The 26,180-nt window shown below is 38.6% G+C and overlaps 3 protein-coding genes across 3 annotated transcripts in view; 2 read left to right on the forward strand and 1 right to left on the reverse strand.

The window, feature by feature from the left end:
- atp10d (ATPase phospholipid transporting 10D) overlaps positions 1-8,572 on the forward strand; it is a 28,149-nt gene extending 19,577 nt beyond the window's left edge. The window contains 6 exon segments of the mRNA XM_036573902.1: positions 1,577-1,702; positions 2,396-2,596; positions 2,813-2,893; positions 3,051-3,155; positions 5,514-5,701; positions 6,754-8,572. Coding sequence (XP_036429795.1) covers positions 1,577-1,702; positions 2,396-2,596; positions 2,813-2,893; positions 3,051-3,155; positions 5,514-5,701; positions 6,754-6,982 — 930 coding nt within the window. The 3' untranslated portion in view covers positions 6,983-8,572.
- Positions 8,573-10,491: 1,919 nt separating this feature from the next.
- Positions 10,492-19,949, forward strand: dapp1 (dual adaptor of phosphotyrosine and 3-phosphoinositides). The gene is made up of 9 exons (XM_036573419.1): positions 10,492-10,621; positions 13,934-14,056; positions 15,942-16,075; positions 16,196-16,326; positions 16,635-16,682; positions 17,725-17,787; positions 17,864-17,949; positions 18,881-18,968; positions 19,292-19,949. Exons 1-9 carry the CDS (start codon positions 10,560-10,562, stop codon positions 19,313-19,315), a joined length of 759 nt encoding a protein of 252 aa, XP_036429312.1. The 5' UTR covers positions 10,492-10,559; the 3' UTR covers positions 19,316-19,949.
- Positions 19,950-21,382: 1,433 nt separating this feature from the next.
- On the reverse strand, positions 21,383-24,689 carry lamtor3 (late endosomal/lysosomal adaptor, MAPK and MTOR activator 3). The gene is made up of 7 exons (XM_036573903.1): positions 24,585-24,689; positions 24,280-24,335; positions 24,119-24,153; positions 22,717-22,775; positions 22,456-22,589; positions 22,290-22,353; positions 21,383-21,721 (listed from the first exon to the last, which is right to left on the reverse strand). Exons 2-7 carry the CDS (start codon positions 24,286-24,288, stop codon positions 21,648-21,650), a joined length of 375 nt encoding a protein of 124 aa, XP_036429796.1. The 5' UTR covers positions 24,289-24,335; positions 24,585-24,689; the 3' UTR covers positions 21,383-21,647.
- Between the last annotated feature and the right edge of the window lie 1,491 nt (positions 24,690-26,180).

A 26,180-nucleotide genomic window follows, 5' to 3' on the forward strand; every position in this document is an offset into this window, starting at 1 on the left:
AGGTCACACTGCTATTCCACTGCAAAATTCAGATGCCAATATCTCCTGTTAAAAAATACAAGCAACAGAAGCCACAACTATTAAAATACAGGCAACAAAGCTACTTTAATTATAAAAGCAGGTCAGTTACACTGAAGTTGAAAAATCTTCCCTTTCTAGTTTGGAAAGGAGAAATGACGATGAGACGTAAAACCTACATACTTCTGATATTTGCCAACTGAAAAAGTCCATTTTCTCCAACAACAGTGGGGCTACAGAGATGAAAGCACACAAATTTGAAGTGTCTGTAGTACACTTGAAAGATATTAAAGAACAGGCACATGCTCAGACAGACCGCAGTGGGGGATGAGCCCCTTCCTTTCTGTAATCATGAGGAGGGACAAAATAATGGCTAAAGTTTAGTGAAATGGGCAGAATTTCTCTGTCTCTGTTGTCTGCCTGAAGGTGGAATGATTCCCTCGTTCTCTCGCCAAAACCATGTAACTGTGTTTCTGAAAATATGTTTATATGTTGGCTCTCGCTTCACGAATTCTTTGTGGTATCAATGAGGATCATAGAGCTTGTGGATCAGTTTCTGGCTCCATTAGCTTCATCACTCATTGAGCGCCCCCTCTGGTGCAGAACTGATTGCCTGTGGAGATTTCACCTCTGACCTGTGGGACGACTGCACTGCTGGAAATACTGATAATCTCTTTAAGGAAGTGAAACATTGCATAACATGGTTATTTATATATACAACAACCAAACACACTGTAGGCATTGTGTTTTTATATAAGTAAAGAACTTGCTAACCCAAGTTTTTGTCATTTTTTTTAATTGAGTAGTTCATGGAAATTAAATAGAATAGTAGGTAAGGGTACAGCTTTTAAACCCCTAAATTTTGGGCTGGCTTGGAGAAAATGTACACTACGTTTGGTTTTCTCTGAACTGTGACTTGTTTGACAAGCATCTCTGCGATCTGCTGCAAATTAAATTAAGTCTATTTCATGTTCATCTTACCCTTTCCTTTTCCCTTGAGCTCCTGCACCTCAAAATGTCTGCACATGGGCCTGTTAAAGCAAAAGTTGTCACCTGTGCAAGCAAAGTCATGAACCGGAAGTGGTTTATTGTCACATCTTCAAGCAGTTGTGTGGCCAGCACTTATCTATAAATCGATCATAGCAAGGCAGTGCAACATGCTTATTTTGTAATGCCAGAACTTGTACAGAATGTTTGATCACTTTGCTAATTTTTTCACTTGCCAAGAAGTTGCACTTTTACATCTAGATGAGAATATGTTGTTAGTTGTATTGTACTGTTGCACTATGAAATGCTTTTGCCCTAAGTTACTCCTGCACTTGATCAAGCTCAGATAAGACTGTTAGGTTATGCATCCTTCTAGGTTCTCTTACTCACTTTTCATTCTTCCGGTTGCACTCTGGCTGAGGTCATCTGCCAGATGATAAATGTGAAGGTGAAAAAGAAAGGCAGTGCTAAATGAGTAAATTATTGGAATTTGTTGTCATTTCCTTTTTTTTCAAAGATAAAGATAAACAAAATGAATTATTACACATTCCTTCCTGTCTCATCATTCCAGGCGGTGATGTCCAGTGATTTTGCAATCTCTAGATTTAAACACTTGAGAAAACTGTTGCTGGTCCATGGTCATTGGTGCTACACACGACTGGCTAACATGATCTTATACTTCTTTTACAAGAATGTGGTAAGTATCAGATAACATACCTATACACATATACAGTATGCATACGTTACACATGTTGGACCCCGTTTACACCTGGTTGTTTTGTGCATGAATCGTAAGTACTTTAATTCAAAGCCTGTCATATTAATGGAGAAGTAGTTTAGTCTGTAAGCCATGTGTCAGGCTCCAGTCTTCGTGGCCCAAAACACTGCAGACATCAGCCTCATTAAACACCTGATTCAGTTCATCAGCTAATTAGCAAGGACTTCATGAATTGAATTTAGAGCATTAGATAAGGATTAACACTAATCTCTGCCGCACTTGAGCTCAGAAGGTCCCCAGTTCGACATCTTTCAGCATGTTAGCTAACCGATCAGCCTAGTTCTAGTTAAGAAAATAAGTTATCAGGTTCTCAGTTCAAGCAAAACTGGGGCTTACTTCATCAGTTCACTCAGTGGTCCATGTGAGCAGCAAATTACAGTTAAAGAATTCCATTAACAATACAAGGGTTTTTATTGACTTTTACAGTAGCTTCAATTGCAGCTCAGCCAATCAGATTTTAAGACTGAAACTATCCATTTTATAATACACATTATACACATAAGACATAACAGACTTTTTAGCATGACCTGTAAAATTTATAGATGAATTTTACAGATTAACTATCTTTTCTCTCACTCCTCTCTTCTCTCTCTCTCTCTCTCTCTTCTCCAGATGTATGTGAACCTGCTGTTCTGGTTCCAGTTTTTCTGTGGTTTCTCGGGTAGCACTATGACTAATTCATGGGTTCTGATCTTCTTTAACCTGCTGTTTACCTCTGTTCCACCGCTGCTATACGGGGTAATGGATAAGGATGTTTCTGCCAACACGCTGCTCTCCCTGCCTCAACTCTACAAAGCAGGACAGAACTGTGAGGTGGGGAAACTGGTCTGATTACTATCATGTGGTTATATCTACTGCTAGAGCTTATTTTAATGCCTATTGTTAGTTAATGGGAACTGTTGCAAGAGACAGCCTCTGGCTCTGAAGCTTTAGAATCTTTCAATGAATATGTTCTCACTTGTTCTTATTAGTATCTGGACTGGTAATGGTGAGTAAAATCAGTGCCGATATGTTTCTGGTTGATTGCAGGCCTACCTCCCCTCCACCTTTTGGTTGACCATTCTGGATGCTTTTTACCAGAGCCTGATCTGCTTCTTCATTCCATATTGTGTGAGTTCTGCTGTGCTATATAAATCTGTTTTACACTTTACATTAATTCATTTCTTTTTATTTTTCATTAAATGTGACGGAAATCTTAAAACCGTGTTTATCCTGTTACTTTATAATGAGTTGTCTCTTATATATATTTTTTGTATCTATGTTTCAGGCATATGCGGGCTCAGACATTGGGCTGTTCTCTTTTGGTTCCCCTATCAATGGCTCTGCGCTCTTCATCATTCTCCTACAGCAGGTCATAGAGAGCCGCACGCTGGTGAGCAGCACTTGTAAAAATAAAAGCACAGTAGATGTGCTATTACCATATACACAGTGTCACCAGTGTAGAGAAAGTGAAAAGGCTTCTAGACCTCAACTAGCAGCAATGGTTAGTCAACAGAATTGATTAGTTACCAAGTGTCAAGTATGGAGTAGCTTGGCATGCCAATATACTGTTTACTTGAAAGCAAAAGCTTTTTGAAGTGCTTTATAATGTACATATGCTACTAATAACATACTGTAATACGCCACAGCAGTGGTTCCAAATCCTGGTCCTGGAACGCTCCCTCTTCTGCACATTAGGGTCTTCTCTGTTCCCAGCCCATCAGGTCATTAATAAGTCCTTCCTGTTGACATGGGTGTGTTAGAGCTAGAGCAGGAAAAACACTGAAATGTGCAGGATAGCGAGGTTGACTCAACAGGACAGTCCAAAAGAGTCAATTCTTTGATTCTGATGTGTCTGGGAGTTTGGGTCAACTCTTTGGCCAACTTTGAGAGTCGAAATGCTTGGAGTTAACTCTTTTGTCACCATGATTGGCTCAAGGGCATTTTGTTGGATGCATGTGATATGGTGTATAGAGTTTGAGTAGTGTATTAGTTTATTAGATTACTAGGCTACAGATAGACCTTGAATTTGTCTGGCACAACTTGATATAATTACAGATTTTTATCTATCACTATGATCAGTATCAACTCAAAGAAGTAAGTAAACTACATTTAAGATTGTTTCATTTCCACTATATCCCAGTATTAGTGGCTCTGGAGCAGTCCTAAAATTATTATTATTTAAAAAGCTGACTTCATCGACTCCAGCTGCAGTAGTTGAGAGTCTGAGTTGACTGCAGAAAACCTGAAGTTGTGTGTCATTACTGGACAAGGGCTACTTAGGGTTGGGCAGTTGTGCAATACAGAAAGCACTGGACCAATATAGCTTATGTTCTACTGGACCATAAAATAAGAATTCACTTGTCAAACTAATGAAGTTTTGAATGGTGATGGTGCTGTGAAGGGGTAAAGGAAGAGGAGACTGCATAAGGGTTTCATTTATCATTCATTGAATTGAGAGTAACTGATTATAGTAATTACTGTTATTTGGTAGTGTATGTTCAGACTCTCTTATATTTAACTGGTTTATTTGCAGAAAGGCAGTAAAAGGATCATGGCATGATTATTGTATCATATTGGATATGGATGCTACAGTTCATCACCAAGAAGTATTCTCTGCACATACTACACTGTAAACTATGAAAATGAGTTAGATTGTGCTTTACTGAATACATCATTGCTTGATTCTCAGACTAGAATCATTTGTCCAGACTGCATTGCCTCAAGCAGCTACAGTGTTGAGGAGACGCTTATTTCTCCATAATGTGTGTGTATTTAGTTTTTTTTTGAATGAGTGTCTGTTGAGAGCATGCTTTGGTTTCCCCAAAAGACTGATGGTGTGGCAAGTAGTCTAGTGCTAAGAGAGGTGAGCTAGCAACTTAAAGGTTCATATTCAAGGACTGACTTGGGCACTTAAACCCCCACACTGCACTACTCCTAAACTGGGCAGGTTTAGGGAGCAAAATGACCAATCGGCAACTTATCCTAAATAGATAGGACTGGCCTTCACCCTTGATGTTGCTAAACAGGTCAAACTTGGTGCTTGTGTGTGTAAATTAGATTAACAAACGCAACACTAATTATACATGCAAACATTTCCTCATATCAGTAGAATGCTTTAAAGTCTTTGCCTGCCAGTTTGCTGACATATGATCAAGAGAAAGCACCTGTGGTCCTGTCTACTTCCTGCAGATGTAAGCAGGGTTGGTGCCATACCTCTAAAGACGGTGGAGTAAAATGTTTGGGTTCTAAAAAAATAAAAAATAATCATACTAGTCGAACAGCAGCAAGAGAAGGGGGCTAATATTTTATTTTATTATGTTTGTACTCCCCCCTCCTAAAAACAAAAAGTGACATGAACCAAAGATCAGTTAAAAAGTGGTGGAGCAATGTGTTTTGAAAAGTGTGGGGTCAAATGGCAGCTCACTCACATTGTTCTGGCAGCTATGGGTGTAATATATAGTAGTCTGCTCCTCTCATAGTTTACCATGGACAGACAGTACAAGGGCACCAAGTTGGCTAACCATATTGTTAACTTACAGAGTATAAATCTGTCTCTGTATGTTACAAAGGTAACAGAACTTTACTAAACCAAACTACTATAACTGACTCATGGATTCATTTAAAGGCTTTACAGGCTAAATTCCTCTTTCTCAGTGAAGCTGTCTGTCTGTCACCACAGTTACACTGGCAACTCATTTACTCACTGTTTGTTACTTGTACTAACCTTGGTGTATTGTATGATTTGCAGACATGGCTACATGCAGTGGTGTTACTAGGCAGTGCTGCATTCTACTACACCTTTGTCCTTGTGTTCAGTGTCACATGTGTGACGTGTAACTCTCCCACAAATCCCTATGGCGTTGAGACCAAACTCATGTCTGAGCCACTCTACTACTGTGTGTGTGGATTCACTACTGTACTAGCTCTACTGCCCAGGTAAAACACAGATGCACAATACGGCAAAAATATCATGTCACCATACTTAAAAACATATTCATGATAACAACATCATCCTCTAAGACACACACCTACACAAAACAACACATACACAGCATACACATATAGTCGTATGGAAAACTTATACTGATAATAGGTTAACGCATCGTCTACAGGGAATTAACTTAAAGCTGCACTATGTAAGATTTTTTGTTAAAATAGAAAGAAGTAGCATCACTTAGTCAGGAGAAAAAACAGGCTAAAATATGGTGTCAGTGTGCAGCTGTAAATCACTCTGTAAAGCCTGAAATAATAATTTAGAAGTCAGAGCTGTCAGGTTGGGAGTTTTTCGGGCCAGATCATATGTGGCTCAATGTTCAGGTGTCAAATGCAAATCGACTTTATACTGCTGAAGGTATGATGACTAGTAGATAATTCACTCATATCCTCGGAAGACATGAGATGTGATGAGTTTTCTTTAAATACACTTCCAACATATTCGCATTCATAAGAGTAATCTGCTCGGAATAGGGGCACAACCAACCATACACAATGTTTTTCTGGACGTTGCATGCAATTACACAGTTTTACTAGAGAAGCACAGTTCCCCCAATTTTATGTAGTGTAGCTTTAAATGTGTGTTTTTCTGCTAATTTTAGAGTTTAACATGTTTGAAAAAATAAAGCGTAAAATATAAAACATGGCATGTTTTTCCCCAATATGTTAACCCCTTAAATGGCCAGGCCCCGTCGTTGGGCGTAAAGTTTTATTACTCACTTCTAAACTTAAGGAAAGCTCAGCCAGTTTACATTGAATTCCCTGTGGTTACTGAATAATGAGCCTTAGTATGTGTATTTAAGTTGTTAAATTCAGCAGATAAATAGTAATTGTGCATGAAAATGTGCAGAAGTGTGTTCCCCTAGATAAATCTCTCTCAAAAATCAGTGAAACATAATTTGACCAAGGTGCCCAAACCTTTTCATAAAACTCTCTCTCTCTCTCTCTTTCTTTCTTTCTCTCTCTCTCTCTCTCTCTCTCTCTCTCTCTCTCAGGGTGTTGTGCCGCGCTCTCTTGAACTCCATCTGTCCGTCTGACCTGGTGAAAGCTCAGAAACTAGACAAGTCCGTCCTAGAGCAGTACTGGGCCACCATTCATCAGTGGAAAGAAAACAAACCGGACAGTCAAAAAGCCTCCAATCACGTTCCTCAGACCCTCAGTGTGAATGCTGATGTCCCTCATTCTGTAGACTGCAGTCAGGAAGCAGTTTCTGTACTCTCCTGACCAGAGATTTTTTGAGCAAATATTGCTTCAAAACTGAGAAGTCGCTCATTGCACTTTAAAGGCTTGGAGATGCTTGGCAGGTCCAGTCAAATCTCACAGCTAGCTGTGCTCTGACCAATGAGAGTGTTCAGTCCCAACACTGACGTGCCTCCACACTCTTACCTTCTGCTTCTAATCCCACATCAGCACAAGGGGTCTTGATCTGTTCTAGACCTAGACCCAAGCATGGACTACCAAGGTGTTGTTTATACCTAAAAGGCACTACACTGTGTTGCCTTAAATAACACCTACACTCCAGCACTCCACAGGTAGAAAGAAGCTGAAGAGATGTGGTGAGGACCAGTCTGCATGTGGTTTATTTGAACCAGCTTTTTGCAGTTAATTCACTACAAGAGGTGCCATTCAGCTACAGCACCGTCATTCAGAAATGTTACATGGTATATGACCACATAAAAATCCAAACACATGACCCTGAAAGGACTAGTCCAAAGTTTTGACCCTACCAAAAACATTTTTTTTCCTTTTAATGTTTTTCACGAAAAAAAGTTGCCGAAAAAAAAAACATTCAATGCAAACAAACCTCCCAAAGACATGGCCTACATTCACATTATGGTTAGTATTGTTCAGTTCTTGTTTTCTGCTTAGGCACGCTCTTTCTGCCTGGATGGTTAATGTGAAAGATCCACATGCATCATGAAAAACAGGAAGAAAAAACATTTCTTACAAGACAATCCATTACTGCAGTAGCAATGTATTTCATGTTAGCACTGGAAAATGACAGCATTAATGTGAGAAAAGAGGAAAGAACATCTCACTGTTCTCACTATGACTGCATGGCTACGCATTGGATATGTATGCAGTGTGTCACTTTTAGCCAAAAAAATCAGATTTGTGCAATGCATAATTTGAACATAGTCTTAGAAAATCTAATACATTAATCACAATATTTAGTTCGAATATTAACATCTTATGGTAAGACTTCCATAGACATTCCATGCTTATTTGAATGTTGGTAGCAAAGTATTAGTACAAACTGTTTTTTGTTTTTTTTTAACCAAAAACTGGATGAAGTTCTATGTCCTGTGCAAGCCTGTGCTTTTATCTTTTGTCAGCTTTTTCAGCTACAACACACAACACACATAGTTATTTATAGGAATGTACTGTATACCTTCACATTTAACTCTATGCATTGTATGTGGATCTCAGTTGTGATGAATGCGAACAGTAATAGAATAATATCATGTCAGAAGGCTAATGTGCTGTCGATTGACTGAATTATTCATGTTTATTATTTCTGTAAACCAGCACTAATGGTCTCATGCGACTCAGAGACTCTGAACTGTATGTATTATGAAAGGAAGTAAGATACTAATGTGAATATCCGAGTGTGACCTGTGTTGATCCACCATTATGATAAAGAATGATCATGTAAATGCCTGGACAAATGGAGTGAGTTTTTCCTATGTCAGGAGGCCTTTACTTGACCAAAAGATGCATTTGTGTTTAATTAGTTTTTGGAAAATTGTGACATTGAAAATGTCTGTTTTTGTTTGTGTTTTTTTCTATGCAAGGAATAAAAAACTGAACAACCACGAGTCACAACTTTATTCTCTAATTCAGATAAAATTTCCTGTTGTTATTTCTCTGAAATAAATGATTCACAGGATCTTTGCTACTAACAATGAAACAAGCTGTAACTCATAAACTGTAAGTGGTGTTATTGAGAAGTGGAAACTTCAAGGAGCAGCAGCTGTGAAGTGGTGGTCCACACCAGCTCACAGAACAGGACTGCAGAGTGCTGAAGTGCATAGTGCATATGAAGCATGGCATCTGTCCCGTTTCTACATTTGGCGGATGCCAGGAAAAAGCTACCAGTCTGAACAATTGTCTTTCAGAGCAGCAGTGCCCCCCATGCTCAAAGGGAGGTACAAAAAAACATGTTTCGTCAAGTTCTGGTGTGGAAGAACTTGCCTGTCCTGCACAGAGCCCTGACCCCACCCAGAGACCTCAACCCATCCAACACCTTTGATCTGGAACGGGGACTGTGAGTCAGGCCTTATTACCTAAACGTCAGTAGGGATTAACTAATGCTCTTGTGTGTGAACGGGAGCAAATCCCAGCAGCCAGATTACAAAATCTAGTGCATTGGTACCCCACCCTGGTCCTGGAGGACCCCCTGCCCTGCACAGTTTTGTATTTGCCGGCCAAAACACATCCACTTCAACTCAGGAAGGGTTTGTTAATAAGTGGATTGGCTGGATCAGGTGTGTTGGGAGCAGGGTAAACACTAAAATGTGCAGGGCAGTAGTTCTCCGGGACCAGGGTTGGAAACCACCGATCTAGTGTGAAGCCTTCCCAGAACAGTGGAGGCTGTTATAGCAGCAAAGGGGGATTCAATTCTATATTGCTGGAATGTTTCAGAGTCTGTATACGTCTGTCCATGTAATCTATCTATCTATCTATCTATCTATCTATCTATCTATCTATGATGACTCTTAAATGAAGCAGTCAAGATGTGGGTGAAGTGTAGACTTTAAGGTCTAATTCATGGGGTTTAACAAAAATATATTATTTAACTATAACTATTTAGGAATTACAGCCATTTTTCACGTAGTCCTCCGTTTTCACATACTCATAATTGTACAGCAGACTGATTAGTAGTTTCATGGCCAGGTGTGGCCTGTTCGTTGGTAATTTTACACATTTTAAAGACTAACGAGGTAAAAGGTCTGAAGTTGATGCCAGGTGTTAAATACACGTTTGGTAGCTGTTAATAGGAACTCTCCATATACAGTCCGATGCAGGTGAAAGGGGCCACCATTCGGTTGAAAAGGAAAACAAAACAAACCTATCAGAGTGATAAAAGACACTTTGAGTAGCCAAATCAAGTATTAAAATAATCCTTGTATTTATAACTATGTTAGTTGTCCAGTTACTTTTGAGTCTGTGAACATGGAAGATCTATGTAAAAAATAGGTGTAATTCCTAAACGGTTAATGTAATAGTCTACACTTCAATCACATCTTACTTGCTTCATTTCAAATCAATTGAAATGTAGTGGTGCAGAGGCAAAATAACAAGAATATTCCTGACTACATCTCTCTCTCTCTCTCTCTCTCTCTCTCTCATATATATATATATATATAGAGAGAGAGAGAGAGAGAGAGAGAGAGAGAGAGAGAGAGGGAGGGAAAGAGACAGAGACAGAGACAGTCACATTTTGTTTGTTTCAGTCTGTTTTGTATCTATGCATCTGTTTATTCCTTATTTCAGAATTTCATAATCTACAAACCCCCTCATTTCCTGATGGAAATTATAGGCGCTGTTATAAAAATAGGTGCTTTTTCTAAATTTCTAAATATGGAAACAGATCTTAGCCTTTTGTCCATTACGCACTCTACACTTGCAGTGGGGTGTGAAGTGTCAGAGTGCCCCCTCCCGTACAGGGCAGTGCGCCGTCACTCCCCGGTGTCGTGAGCGCGACTGTAACTTCCTCTTGTAAAGGCGTTCAAGTCCAGTCGCGCTTCGGCTTCGCTGTGCTGAGGTGAAAAGGCGCTGATCCTGCAGCTCCTCAGACATGAGCGTGTGCAGCTCCAATCCCAGCTGCGGAGAAGATGTGGACGAGCTGGAGTCTGTGAGGTGAGTCTTAGTCGTGTTTGTGTGACTGTTTATGGTAGTTTGCAATGATTCAGCTCCACCAGTGCAATAGTATATAATACTGTAAGCGCTGTATAGTATTTCTAGGTTAATCTTTAATCTAATATTTTCGCCCCCCTTTAATATTCCTATAGTCCTTGATCAGTCCTGTAGTACACTAGTGTAAATAAATTTACCGAAATTACTGCACGATGCAGTTTACTGTAGTATTACCATTGACACCTCTCATAAGAATTAGTAGTTAGGTGGCCAAAAAAGATGAATATATTCGTTTGTTTTGAAGTTGAAGGCTCGAATCTGCTGAGTCTGCCTAACAATTCGCTAGATTTACCGCCTGTTTTCATGTATCCGTTAACATGACGGGTGTTTGCTGAACTCAGTGACTGGTTAAACCAGCCAGACCGCTCAAATAAAGGTTTCTGTTGCTGCCAGAAACATGCGAAAAAGTGTCAGATCAGCAGTGGATCTTCTCAGTACATCAGCATCTATCACCCTTTAAAGGGGTTCTTCAGAGGTTCTTTAGTAAAGACAGTGATAATGTAGAACAGTAAACGCTCAAAGACCGATCTGACCGTATAAATGGCTCCTTGCCTGGTTGAATGAAGGTTGAAAACGTGTTCAGTCGTCAAAGTACTTGTTTTGTTGCTTTTCTGGGTGAAAATAAGTTCCTCTGACCTCTACAGAGAACATACTTCAGCACATTTTAATACACGATCACTGCTGATTTACTGAATTTTATATATAATAAAAACATAAAATGTAGGCTGTGCAAAAGTTGTCACATTTATACATTTATGCCTATTTGATATTTATCTTTAATATCTGTAATATGTTTAAATCAGCAAATAAATAGAAAGTATGCCCTACAGTTTGCAGAAAAATTAGATATTTAAGTTTGTTCTGTGTAGAGGATGTGTTAACTTATTTCACTTAGAAAATCAACAAAGTTTAATTTGACCGGGGCGCTCAAACTTTGTTTCATGTAGCACCAAAAAGTGTTCTGCTACTGTTACAATCTTTTGGCACTATACAGTGTACACTATACACACAAGGTACTGATGTCACTGGTGTGGGAACCTCAAGGGTACGACTTCAGTACCTTTAGTTAGGAATCATAATTGCACCATATTTCACTGCAGTTATATTTTCTAAGTTGTATTGACTCTACAGACCCTGTCTTGACCCCAGGCTTTTATTTTACTGTTCTGTTTGAAAACCCCAGAGAAAAACTTATTTAAGGTACACAATTGGACTTTAAAACCGTTGTTGTGCCTTTGAGGGTACATTTACACAGTTTATACCTTGATGAACAAAAATTGTACTTGTTCAATACCTTTTTTTCTGACGGTGTTGAGACCCTTTTTTCTTAGACTGTATAGCGGTTATTCTCTTTTTGGGACTTTGATCTCCTAGAGGTGAGAGCAACACAACAAAATACAGTGAATCCTTAAAAGAAGAAATTAGTTTGTTAAATTTTAACCTTGATTTTTTTCAAATCCATCAAACTGTGTGGCTAAAAGGTAAGGTACATGTAACCGATTCGATAAAATTAGTTACTGTCCACCGCTTGCAAGCCACCATCACTGTGTTCAGCTCAAGGCTTCACACCTTGTTACAGTGATATGAAGCAGCATCATCCATAGGAAAATAACTGATTCTTTAGTTTGTTTGGCAACTATAAAGGACCCACATGACAGTTTTGTGTCCAAAGTCCAACTTAGAGGTAGGTGTGGAGGAAATGAGATTTTTTTTAATTAAATAAAATCTGTTTGGCTAAACGTTATAATGAGTTTCATGCTGCTATTTCTGTATGAACAGTTCAAGTGGAAAATCCCTGTGGTAATTATGAGGAAATAGGGCTTTGATTTCGCATGTGCTCCGATAGCCAGAGAGACGTACACGTCGTCAAACCAAAAACAGGCCTCTGTCTAACAAGTGTAAATTTGAGACAACTGGCCTCAGCTAACAGAATTTATAAGAGAGGTGTTGTATTGTTAAAGTGTAGTTCCACAGATTTTTTCAACATTTATGCATAATTAATTCACTGGTGTTAACAGTCACTCAGAGTGGTTAGGTGTGAACTGGGAAGATGTAGAGAAACTTACCATTTTCACATTTTAAATGTAGATTTTCATATACAGACACACAGAACAAAACCTTATAAACTTAAAACTTTCAATGGAGGCTAATGGAACAAGGGCCACTGGCATTTTCAAATTCTGCAGAAAAAAAAGAAAAATGATAAAAGTGGAGATGCAAAGTTTTATTCTGACAGTGACAATGTGTCATCTTTTAAAACAGTAGGAAATCTGGAAAAAAAATTGGGGTACAATTTTGCCTTAGAACACCCTGCATGCACCTGTGAATGAACAAAAATATATTTTAGACCAAAAACATATCTCAAAAATATAGTAAAACCAGGGTGACCATATTTTGTTTTTCAAAAAGGAGGACACTGGAGGGTGACAGGGGACAGGGTTTTTAGGTCCCAAAAGGGGGACATGTCCTGGATAAAGAAGATGCAGTGTATTCATAACTATTTTATATAAAACTTTTAGAAACATAAAACGTTTCAGACGTCTGGTTCCTATCACCATCACTGTGAACAATCCAGACTCAGAAAGTGTCTCTAGAACACAGCATGTCATATCAAGCCGTTTTGAATAATGACATCTTAATAGTTCAATTCTGCAAATTTAGAACAATCAGTGGATTCTCCTTTAGCGTACAGTAGTCTCAGTACTTCTTTATGTTGCTCTGAAGAGAGCAAGTCTGAGTGCTGGACTTGTGGTCTTATCTGAATATTAGCGTTTTATTTCCTGTAGCCTTTACTTGGCTGGGAAGAGACTCACTCCTTCAGTTGTTTCAATGTGTTTTCAGAGTAAAGCCAGCCTTGTATCGACAAATGACCCATTGCTTATCACAGCACTGGCTCTAAAAGACATCTATGACATGTTACCTGTGGACTGCAGTTGTTTAGTGCATCAGCATACTGTATATAAAGCCTCTAGCAACATGTAAGTGAAGTATAAGTATAAGTGAAAAAACAATTACAAATGACTACAGCATGTTTAGAGACATTTGATAGAGGAAAAACATTCTGGATTGTTGCACTTCAAGATTCCCAAGCAGAATCATCAGTGTTTTAGCTTGCCAGACTGAAATTAAATCCCTTGATGTTATCACCTGGAAAAGTTTCCATTACAATAACCAACACCTTACTGTCAAATCTCTCTCTCTCTCTCTCTCTCTCTCTCTCTCTCTCTCTCTCTCTCTTTCTCTCTATCCCTTTAGTTGGTACCATTACGATTTGTCCCGCCATGCCGCTGAGGCCCTGCTCTTGTCCAATGGTGTTGATGGGAGTTTTCTGCTGAGAAACAGCAACAAGGGCCCTGACTGCTTTGCTATTTCTGTAAGGTTAGTTACTCTCCACATGTTTATCATTTGCATGGTATCTTCCTCTGAAAGGCTGTTTACACAGGAGTCTTGCTATGTTTCATTGCACGTTTCGATGATAGTCTCTGTCTTTTATGTGAGGGCAGCGATGATAGCGAGGTTAAGCCAGCTGTTAGAGGATGTAAGTTACTGACTTGTGTTTGCAAGTTTTAATGCTGCTGTCTGACCACTGTCAAACCTTCCTGTCTGAATAGCACTTCTGCTCAGAAAGATATTTGCTCTAGTTTTTCAGTATGAACTCTGAAGTATGAGGCTTTTGAGATTGAGCTACAGTGCTGAACACAAGCACTTTTTATGCCTTATTTTCTTTTTCTTTTTGTCTTCCCTTCATATGTTTCAGTTCCCCTTTTCCTTTTAAAAACCGTGATGTGATAATTTTGCATATAGCTCGCCCCCTCTCCCTTCCTCTAAATGCAGTTTAATTATATATTCAAAAGAACTGTGCTGGACCATTAAGCCTAAACCAGTTTCCACTGATCATGCACTGATAAAGCTTTAGTGCAAACACGGTTTTTGCTCTTACTGTGACAGATATGGATGGTGTAACTCTTAATTTTGTGCCATGAGTATTTTATTTTATGTCAAGTTATTTGATATTTACTCACTGACCACTCTTGTAAGTACAGTCCTTTGTAAGTTTGGGCACCCTGGACAAATTCAGTGTTTTTGTTTTTCTAAGTAAAATAAGTTAACACTCGTTGTACAGATGAAACACTCCTGCATTCTTAAATGAACAATTACTGTTTGTTTATTGAAAGTAATGTTTTGGAAAGAAATCAAGCAAAAAATGTGGCTTGCGCAAAAGTTATGGCACATTTTGTATTTCTGTTTTTTTCCTATAGGTTAAACTCAGCAAATAAAGTGAAATTGTGCACCAGAAATTTCAGAAAAATGCCACATTTATGTTTGTTCCCTGTAGAGGATGTGTTAACTTATTTTCACTGAGAAAATCAACAAAACATGTAATTTGACCAGGGGATCTTTAAACCTTTGCGTACGACTGAATACCTACCTTGTATCTACACTCTTTGTCCATTTTATCAGCTCCACTTACTGTATAGGTGCACTTTGTAGTTCAACAATTACAGACTGTAGTCCATCTGTTTCTCTGCATAATTTTAGCCCCCTTTACCCTTTTCATCTAAGGTCAGAACCCCCACAGGACCTCCACAGAGCAGGTAGTAATTGGGTGGTGGATTATTCTTGGCATTATAGTGACACTGACATGTTAGAAAGTAAAGAGAGTTAGAGACGCTAGTTCATCTGTTGCTGCACTGTGTGCATCTAGTCCTTCATCATTGGTCAGTTTCTGGCCACAGGACGCTGTTGGCTGGATATTTTTGGTTGGTGGACTATTTTCAGTCCATCAGTGACACTGAGGTGTTTAATAACTCCAGCAGCACTGCTGTGTCTGATCCACTCGTACCAGCGCAACACACACTAACACACCACCACCACGTCAGCGTCACTGTAGTGCTGAGAATGATCCACCACCCAAATAATACTTGCTCTGTGAGGGTTCTGTGGAGATCTTGACCATTAATGGGTTGCTAACAAGTTTAGTAGAGAAACAGATGAACTACAGTCTGTCCTTTATTAGAAAAATAAAAATGTTTTCCATTGTATGTCATCTGTTATTCTTTCCAAAACTTGTTATATAAAAAACGTTACATTTTGGAATGAAAGTTGTCAATTGTACAACTACAAAGTGTGCAAATACCTAATAACATTAGTGTAGATACATGTTAAATGTACCTAATAAAGTGGCCAGTGAGTGAACAATGAAGCTGCCAAAGACACATTAAAAGACCCTTCTTGGACTAAAAGTCTTGGCTGTCTCCTCCAGAGCAAAGGACTCAGTGAAGCACTTTCACGTACGCCGGCAGGGTGGCAGGTATTCCTTCGGCTTCAATGAGTTCGCCACTCTTCAGGATTTCACCAGTCATCTGGCCAATCAGCCACTCCTGGGCAGTGAGACAGGTCTGCCAAACGCACACGCACACATGCTGTCACAGCCACACATATCTTTTCTTCTTTCTCTCTCTGGCTCCCCAGCCTCAGTATCGTGACTGTACTCTCTGTATCATTGCCGTTGCCTAGGTAACTTGATAGTGCTGCGGGTCCCTTACCCCCGACAAGTGGAGGAGCCGTCCATCTACGAGTCTGTATGTGTGCACACAGCCATGCAGACAGGACGCCATGAAAGTGACTTGGTCCCCTGCGCCCCATCGGTACGTTAACAACATCTCACATACTCACTCACATACTCACCGCAAAATAATTTCATCAGAGTACTAAAGCTTGATTACCTAAACCAGTACTATTTTTAATGAAAATCTTTGTTCATAACATGAATTAATGTTTCATTTGCTGAATAAAACATTTTACAGTGAAGATACCAAGTTTGTCCTGTTTAAAAAAACATTATACTAACACTGGACACATTCATTCAACAAAAATCTGTTATTCTTAACAGTTATGTCTATCACACATATCTGCACATTAGACTTCCTGTTGTTCACTGTGTATCTTCCTGCAGCTGGGAACAAAAGAGGGCTATCTGGTAAAACAAGGAGCTATCATAAAGGTAAGAAAAGCCAGATGAATTCTCACTTCATACTGTATACATATTAAATACAAAACTGCATTTTTATACTTTGTCGCTTTCAGAACAAAACCTCCTAAATAGTAACTTTACAGGAGAAGGAAAAACCTTCTTAACTTTTAATGAAAGTTAGTCATTTTAGACAAATCATGTTGGTCCATTTATCGTGAAATTCTGACGAAGTGTAAAGGCACACTGGCATTTTCAGATCACGTCAAAAAAAAGAAATGAAAAAAAGGAGATACAAGGTTTTCACCTCACAGCACGAAGGGCCTGGATTCGATTCCCCAGGCCGGGTGACCAGGGTTCTTTCTGTGCGGAGTTTGCATGTTCTACATGTGTCTGTGTGAGTTTCCTCCTGCAGTCCAAAGACATGCAGTCAGGCCAATTGGAGATGCTAAATCACCCCTAGTTGTGAATGTGTACGTCTGTGTGTCTGCCCTGTGATGGACTGGCGACCTGTCCAGGGTGTTTCTGCCTTCCGCCCAGAGAGCACAGGCATAGGCTCCAACACCCCCTGTGACCCAGGAGGATAAACAGCTTAGATTGCGTGTGTGTGTGTGTGTATGAACAACATTATATGTAACATTAACATTTAACACTTTGTCATCACAGTTATAGTGATAACAAAAAGATGTTCCAGTTTCTCATTGAAACAAGCTGCAAAATTCAGTCAAAAGTATAGAAGCTTTCAATTTGGACATGATGTTTTATTATAATTTAAATTTGATGATATGTTGCTGTGTGACCAATATTGTTTTGCAGAAACAAAAAATCATCCTTTACGCAATCAGGAAATAGTAGGAAGACCTCTCAATACAGAAAGTGAATGGAATTCAAGTCATAACTATTTATGAAATTACAGTTAAATAATAATGCAAATTAAACGTCTCAAAATGACTAACAACTCTAGTCTTTTAAGGGTTGATGTGTGATGAACAAATACTATCTGTAATAACATCACAAAGTCATCTGGGTGCTTCGAGTGTATTTATCTGACAGCGTTTCTCTCACTTTGTGTCAGAACTGGAAACAACGATGGTTCACACTGAACAGAAATGAGCTTAAGTACTTCAAAGACAAAATGGTAAGTTTAAAACGTTGCGGTTACTTTAAGCACTCATGAAACAACCATGTGCCAATAATGACTTTTTTCCTGTCAGTTTGTAGAGCCCATTCGGACACTGGATCTGACCGCATGCTCGGCTGTTCAGTTTGATTACAGTCAGGAAAGAGTTAACTGTTTCTGGTGAGAGCCCTGATTCAGTCACTGCCCTTCTATTTCTTCTGACGTGTATGTGTGTGTGGGGGGTGTTTCCTGCCTGCTGAACTCTAAAATGGGGAAGTGCAACAAGAAACACACCTAGGCACAAAGGAGAGCTCAGCACACTCACCCTCTTCACACTGCCCTCACTGTCTTACAAACTCTGCAGCTTATTTTACAGAAAGCCACTCTAAAAACCCACTTTTAGTGACTCCTCTATTTGGAACTTCTAATGCATTCCTTACATACACTGTAAAAAGTGTTTTGTCAGCTCAACCTAAAAAATGACTTATTGAGGTAATAAGCAATAGAATTAGTTTTACTAAACTCAACAAATTACTTTGATTTCAGTGATCTTTCATTCAGAGTTTGTTTAGGTTGAATAAAACTAATTAAGTCACTTGTTCCCACATGAAGTAATTTTTTTAGATTGAACTGATGAAACAATTTTTACAGTGTACAGTTGTATGAAAACATTTGAACACCCCTCATCAAACCTCGTATCTCCAAAATAATAACTTTACAGGAGAAGGAAAAAACCTACTTTATTTGTAATGTAAGTCAATGGAACCAGACTTTTGGGTCATTTCTTTTGGTCTGTTCGTCATGAAATTTACACACAATGTATAGGGAAATAGGCGTTTTCAAATTATGTCAAAATGGAGATAAAAGGTTTTCTTCCGACAGCAGCGAAATGATGTTTTGTTGATTTACGTAAAAAAAAAACCTCTACAGAGAACTTCTGTATGGCATTTTTTGCCAATTTTAGTGTGCCATTTTTATTTTTTTCTTCAAATGTAATGTGCAATTACTTTTGCACAGCTCACATTTTATGTTTTATTCAATTTAATTTAACTTTACTGCTATTACTGCTACTCTTTTCATGTCATGTTATGTGTCATGTGTCTCTTTTCAGTCTAGTGTTCCCTGAAAGGACGTTTTATCTGTGTGCGAAATCTGGCGTGGAGGCTGATGAATGGATCAAGATTCTACGTTGGAAACTGGTGAGGACATCAAAATTGAATTGAATTGAATTGAATTCAGAACCATCAGCCAACTGTGTTTGCACACTGTGGAATTAGACCTCCGCATTTAACCCATCCGTGCAGTGAAACACCCACATACAAAGAGTTAGGAATGACCAGAAGCTGTTAAATTATTATTATAATGCTTATACTGTAGTGTTATATTATAGTATTCTAATATACATGTGTGTAATTTATAATCATGGTCATCCTTCTGGAATATTCGTATTGTTAACAATCAGTGATTAATTACAGGGAAAATCTGGTCTGCTTTGTCTAACAGTAACCTCACCCTTTTTCAGTCGCAGATAAAAAAAGGCCGATGATGATCAGAACAGGATGAAGACATGAGAGTGTGAGCTGTGCGTGCTGTTAAGACTGATACAAGAGGATGTTCTGATAGAAAGGTCAGAGGTCTGTAGATGATTAGGGTCTAGACTCATCCCTATGGCCAGTGTAATCTGATGTCAAGGCATTGTTGCAAAGGAAGTCTATGAATCACACATAATCTGAGTGGAGATACTGTGTCATAATGACACTTTCTTTTCTGTCATGCTGACCACCTCTGAGGATGGGAGATTACGGATATCAGATTAAGAAACAAAGCGGATCTGATGACATTTACAAACGGGGCTTTCAAAGAAGGCTGCTTATCATTCTGACTAATTGAACAGTTGTCTTTTCACTGTGGAGCCACCTGTAGTGCACTGCTGCATGGTGTGGACAAAATAACAGAAACAGCATGAAAAAAATGTTGACTAAATCACTGTTACAAAGGCAGCTACGAAGATGGTCGTCAGTTTTAAAGGAGGTCTGAAAATCAGGCTTATCCTATCATATGCAAAAGTTTTAACACCCCTGGTCAAACTACGCTTTATTAGTGAAAATATGTTAACATGTCCTCTACAGGGAACAACTTATATAGCTTTCTGCAATTTTAGTGCAGTTTTTATTTATTTCTCTTTATTTTCTATTTGCTGGCCACATCTTTTTCCAATATGTTAACAGTAATTGTGCAAAAACAATGGGCAGAAGTGTGTTCCCTGAAGAGGATGTGTAAACTTATTTTCACTTAGAAAATCAACCAAATCTAATTTGATCAGGGCCGCCCAAACTTTTGTATATGACTGTATATGTGAAGCATCATGAGGCCAAATAGACCCCAAAGTACAGGTGCATCAGCCACATATACTGCAAAATTATTTATACGTACAGCACTGGTGAAGATAAGCAGTGGTCTCACACCAAAGCTCACACGCAAGTCAGTAAACACTACACCCTCGAAGGTTGCCGCAAAACCTTTTTCTAATCTTTTCTTACATCCGGACACGGTCATATCTGCAGAAAGCCAACTGTTAGCTGTTAACTGCTGCCAGCTGGCTCCAAAATGGTATAGGCAACCATTTCAGTGCAGTCATTCTGTCAAATCAGTTCAATGCTCTGCACAGTCGTGCAGGAAACATGAGGCCATATAAAAGAATCAGGTGCACTATATTGGTCCCATGTGCGCTGCTAGACAAATTTAAGTGGAGTCTCATAAGGTCCAAACCTTCCACAGCCTCAATCAACAGATCTGCACATTATTGCACCTATATGGAAAGTTCTAGAGTGCAGTGCCAAATAAATGCCTACTTCCTCCATTCCTCAGAGGACTAAAGGCTTTACTACTTGAAGAATGGTAAACAATTCTATTAAACAGATAATGACTTATGTAACAGCTTTCTAAGAAGAAACCAAGTTATGAAGGAAAACTATGGCCTTACTCTCGACTCGGTACTTGATTATTTGGTGATTCCAATATTTTGTCCACACCCTGTATACTTCAGCATTTCTGATGCTTAAGTAGATTTTTATCTGACGTTTTATAATGTGACAGAGAAAACTATTTAATAAGATGTAAAATGGAGCCGAGAGAGAGGGAGATGACTGTACACTGTAAAAACATGGGTTTGTTGGTTCAACCTGAAAAAAATACTCCATGAGGTAACAAGCAGTTTTACTGATTTTATTCCACTCAAATAAATACTGTGCATGAAACAATGCAAAGCAAATTTTTAGTTTAGGTGAACAAAAGCAGTACTTCACATCAGTGGAAACCTAAAAAAACACTTTAAATCAACTTCAGTCCTGTTCCACTTTTTACAGAGTATCAAACAAACAATGTTTATATTTGAGTGGTTTCAGTACTTTATTTCTTTGACTTTTCTTGTGGAGGTGACATACAAAGGCTCTTATCTGACAGAGAAGAGTCTGATTAACTTGTTAGATAATCTGAGCCTGAGTTTGTACTGAGTATGTTTTTCAAATAACCCAGCTGGAGGATGCAGAAAACAGTATCTATTCTCTTTGCATTTACTTCTGTAAAAATGTAAATCTTCAATAAATACACAGTATTTTTGTACATCAAAGTCTTAGACAAATTTATTTATTAGAAGAAAAGAACACAAACAGAGGGGGTTACATTCATAATAGAAACATACAGCATCAAGAGCAACTGACATAAAATTCCATTTCACAGCCAACATCATACCAGTGTGTGTGTGTGTGTGTGTGTGTCAACACAAGAGGGAATTGTAGCGATGTCCAAGGTGCATGTGTGTGGCTCCCATGACCTGATGCAGGTGTATGATGTGCAGTAGTTGTAAATTTACGTGACTCCTAAGCGACCTCTACCACCTGCCTCAGTTCCTCAATCAGCGGAACAAGCTCCTTCTCCAAACTGATGATCAAACCTAAAAATAACAGTTGCAGAAACCCATCAGTAACTGATACTACCCACCTCATGCAATTATCATGATATGTTTCCAAGTATGGCTCTTCTGTATGATATGTTATCTGGTGAAGATAACCAGTGGTTGCAAACCAAAGCTCACAAACAAGACAGTCACTAAACACTACAGCCTCAAAGACAGCCAAAGAACCCTTTTACTTTATCTTTTTTCTTACATCTGGACATGTTTACATCAGCAGTCTTGGCCAGTTGGCTCCAAAATGGTATATATAGGCAGCCATTTCACTGGAGTCATTAGATCAATGAGACAATATTAAAAAAAAACTGGTTGCTCTGTTCCTTGTTATTTTGTGTCTCTCACATCAGTATATGACCAAAAATATACAAAATAAGGAAACAACCACAATGCAGCCTCTCTGTTAAAACACACAAACTTAGCATCAGAATTTCCTTGAATCATCGTGCTAAATTTAAGTTATGAGTTACGAGTGTTCAAGTCTAACTGTAAAGTATTTTAATTCAAGTCCCATCAACTTTGTCACTCATTCGCATTTCTGACAGATACTCACCTGTGTTGGCACTACTGCTTGCAATGAAGCTGATCACTAGGGGTAATCGGTTAAATTGCACAATCTGACAAAGACAAACATCATAAAAACATCACTCAGAAACTTAAACTAATTTCAAGTGCAAATAATCAAGTGAAACTGAAATTGGGTTTGCGAGGTAGAATACCTGATATGTGTTGTAGTAGCAGATGATGCTCTTGTTTTTGGACAGCCCCAGCTTGCTGCCCTGATCTGTGGCCAGTGCAAAGGTGGAGAGAAAGCCTGGCCGCAGAGCGTACTCTGGAGCATTGTCATTGGCAACTTCATGGAACATCATCAACCACAACAGCAAAGATTATTCACAAGCAGTACAAACAGTATGGAACAAAACCAAGCAGCAGTTTTCATACTAAAATCACACTGACTAGAACATGATTAACTGTATTACCTTTGATTACAGGAACTCCATCTCTGTCTGTTACTACTATTGCATGTAGTCCTTCCACCCTGATAGACATTCAAGAAGAGAATTATTACTGTATACATAATGTGAGCATGTAACCACTAGTTGAAATAATGTTGAAAGTCAAAGTGTGCTACACTCTTTCTGACATGTTTGCTCTCATGTAACTTCATTCTTACCTCTTAAAATGTAGTTTATCAATTAATTCTATATAAAATCATTTATAATACATATAATACAGATTTTATTAGACACCTTACAGACAATAGAAATGGGGTCAGATTTCCAATTACGTCACAACCGTCAGTTCTGTTCTGTGCATATCGCTGTTGTCAGAAGAAAACCTTGTATCTCCAAAATGACAACTTTCACAGGAGAAGGAAAAAAAACTACTTATAACGTAAGTCAATGGAACCAGACTTTTTTCCAAGTTATTTTGGGTCATTTCTTTTGGTCCATTCATCATGAAATTTACAAACAATGTAAAGGGCAACATCATTTTCAAATTATGTCAGAAAAATGACAAATGGAGACACAAGGTTTTCTTCCAACAGCAGTGATACATTTTTTACATATGTCCTGGAAATGTGAGCCTATAATAGACTTCTAGAAATGTGTTGACACCGCTATAATGAGAGTGTTAAGTCTTAGTTATATCCAAACCCTCCTCTTTGTTTACTGAGTGACATTTTTACATTTATTCAACTCAGAAAGTGATTCTCTGGGTTTACTACAGTTAAGATGTCAATCACTCAATTCTGCTTTACTCCTAATTTACAGACATTTGGGATTCTTACACTGAAGAATGGTGAATTGTAACCCTTGAAGGTATGACTGCCAATAGGGCTGGGCATTATCACAATAATTATTGTTATTGTGATAATTTATGTCACAATATGCCATCATGGACATGGTCAGAACTTAAAAACACTTCCCAACTGCTTGTTTGATTACAAAGAGTGCATAATTAGTCCTGTTTAACTGGATTTTGAGCAGCTCAGTATGTGAAATGTTGAACACAATTCAATGTATTCAGTTTTTGATAGTATTTTTGTGGAAAAAATGTGCAAGTATGTTGACTGTTCCAACCTACCAGACAGCAGAAAAAAACAAACATTGTGACTTATCATGTATCGTGAAAAAGTATTGTGATATTACATTTTTGCCATATCACCCAGCTCTATCTGCAAGAGTGAATAAGGTCCAGTCAAAGACAACACAAGCCTGGACCAACATGTCATCTGCTACCCGAAATTTTGCACATACATTCTTGTTGTACCATCATCACTGCACGCATGTAACGACCTGACTGACCTGGAAAATGAGAAACGTTTGCTCTCAACACATTCACTGCTCAAGGCGTTCAAGTTGTAAAAATGCTACTTACGTTGGTAACTGTTTGTATAAGTATCTCTTCAAATCCTGCAGTCGGGAAATCAGACATATTACACGGGTTAAATGCTGCGTTGATTTAGTTCACACACAAAAAGCTCAAAACAGAGCATCACGACTTCAGATTCAGACAAGGGACTGAACTAAAACACTCACATCTGCCATGTTGTATTAAGTTACTGTTGGCTACGAGTAGCCCTGTGCGCTGCTCCCTGCAACACAACGGCGAATTAATCAGTTAAAGCGGCTGTAAACCAAGTTAATGAAAGAAACGAGAAGTGAACACGGAACATGTCTGTGTTTCACCACAAGCAGACCTGTGTCTGTATGTCAGCGAGCTTAACTGCTTTAAGAGAAGACTTTGTGAAGCATATTATAAATCTGCGGTGTTATTCGTGCACTTTAAGATATATTTAAGTAAATAAAGAGTAGAGAACTGAATCAGGCATGAGCGTTATTACCTTTATCTACACCGTTTTGATGGGTTCCGTCTCTCGTTTGCTGTGTTTATCACATGACACACAAACATGTACACTTTCCTGAACGTCACTTCCGTTCCCGTTCACCATTTCCCATGTAGCTTCAGAGTCCCTCTAGTGGACCGTTAATGTCTTACTCAGAGCTGGAGGAGCTGTTCATTATTAAAATACACTACGTTTCAGCCCAGCTAGGCTCTTCATTTATTTTAAAGCCGGTTTCTGTTCGTGTGAGTTTGTACGTGTGGTCTGCAGGAGAGAGTGAAAGGTTAGTTCTCTGACTTTAAAGGGCCCATATTGTACAGTTGTCTTGTATTTTATTTAATCTTTTTCCACTTAAGACATTTGTGCAGTTTTATGTACCAAAAAAAAAATATTTTTACTTGACCATTTTCCAGAATTAACCCCTTACATGGCCACGGCCTGACGGCAGGCCCAAAGTTTTATTACACACCTTTATAACCTAAGAACGGCTAAACCAGTTTGCACTGAAGTCCCTGTACTTACTGAATAATAAGCCTTAGTAAGTAATAAGCCTTTGTTACTATGCTTTAATATACAGAACCCTCCACAAATCCTGGCGCCCCTGATTAACATAAGCAAAAAAAGGCTGTAACTGGTTATGCTTTTGAGCTTTCATTTGAAATAATAAAAAATCTCATTTTCATTTGAAGTACAACAATAAAAAAATAAAATAAATCTTACCAGGAAATAAATATTTTTCTCAAATCTGTGTGTGCCACAATTGTCGGCACCCCTTTGTTTAATACTTTGTGCATCCTCCCTCTGCAAAGTTAACAGCTCTGAGTCTTCTTCTATAATGCTTAATGAGACTGGAGAACACATGACAAAGTGAGACCATTCCTCCATACAGAACCTCTCCAGATCCTGTGAGATGAACTGAAGAAGAGAATCCACATGTTGGTTATTGGCTTGAAGTTCTTAATCATTGTCCTGATTGTGGAAATGGGCATTTTCAACTGTTTAGTTATTTTCTTGAGCCCATTTCCTGCTTTCAGCTGCTCTACAACCTTTTGTTGTACATCATTGCTGTATTCTCTGGTCTTCTTCATAGCAATGGATGACTAAAGGAATTGGCTTGTGTTTCATTTCATATATATTCCCCAGTGTTCCTAATCGCTCACGTAAACTTAAAAACATAAAATATGAACGGGAGTACACTTCAGGTAGATTTTACTCATCAAAATTTCTAGGGGTGCCAACAACTGTGGCACACATAGATTTAAGAAAAACACTTTTTTCATGACAAGATTTAGTTTTTTCTTTCAATCATTATATGTTAAATAAAGAAATAAAGATCACCTCTCTGGACTCTGGAGTAATGGAAACATTCTCTGGGGTGATGAATCACGCTTCACTATCTGGCAGTCTGATGGACAAATCTGGATTTGGTGGATCCCAGGAGAACGCCTCCTACCAGAATGCATAGTGGCAACAGTTAAGTTTGGTTTATTTGGTTTGAAGTTTAAGGGGTTTTATTTATTTATTTATTTTTTTAGGGTTTTAGGCTAGGTAATGTTAATGCTACAGCATACAAAGATATTTTAGGCAATTCTTTGC

This window comes from Colossoma macropomum, unplaced genomic scaffold (assembly GCF_904425465.1).
Source record: "Colossoma macropomum unplaced genomic scaffold, Colossoma_macropomum, whole genome shotgun sequence".
Classification (NCBI taxonomy): Eukaryota; Metazoa; Chordata; class Actinopteri; order Characiformes; family Serrasalmidae; genus Colossoma; species Colossoma macropomum.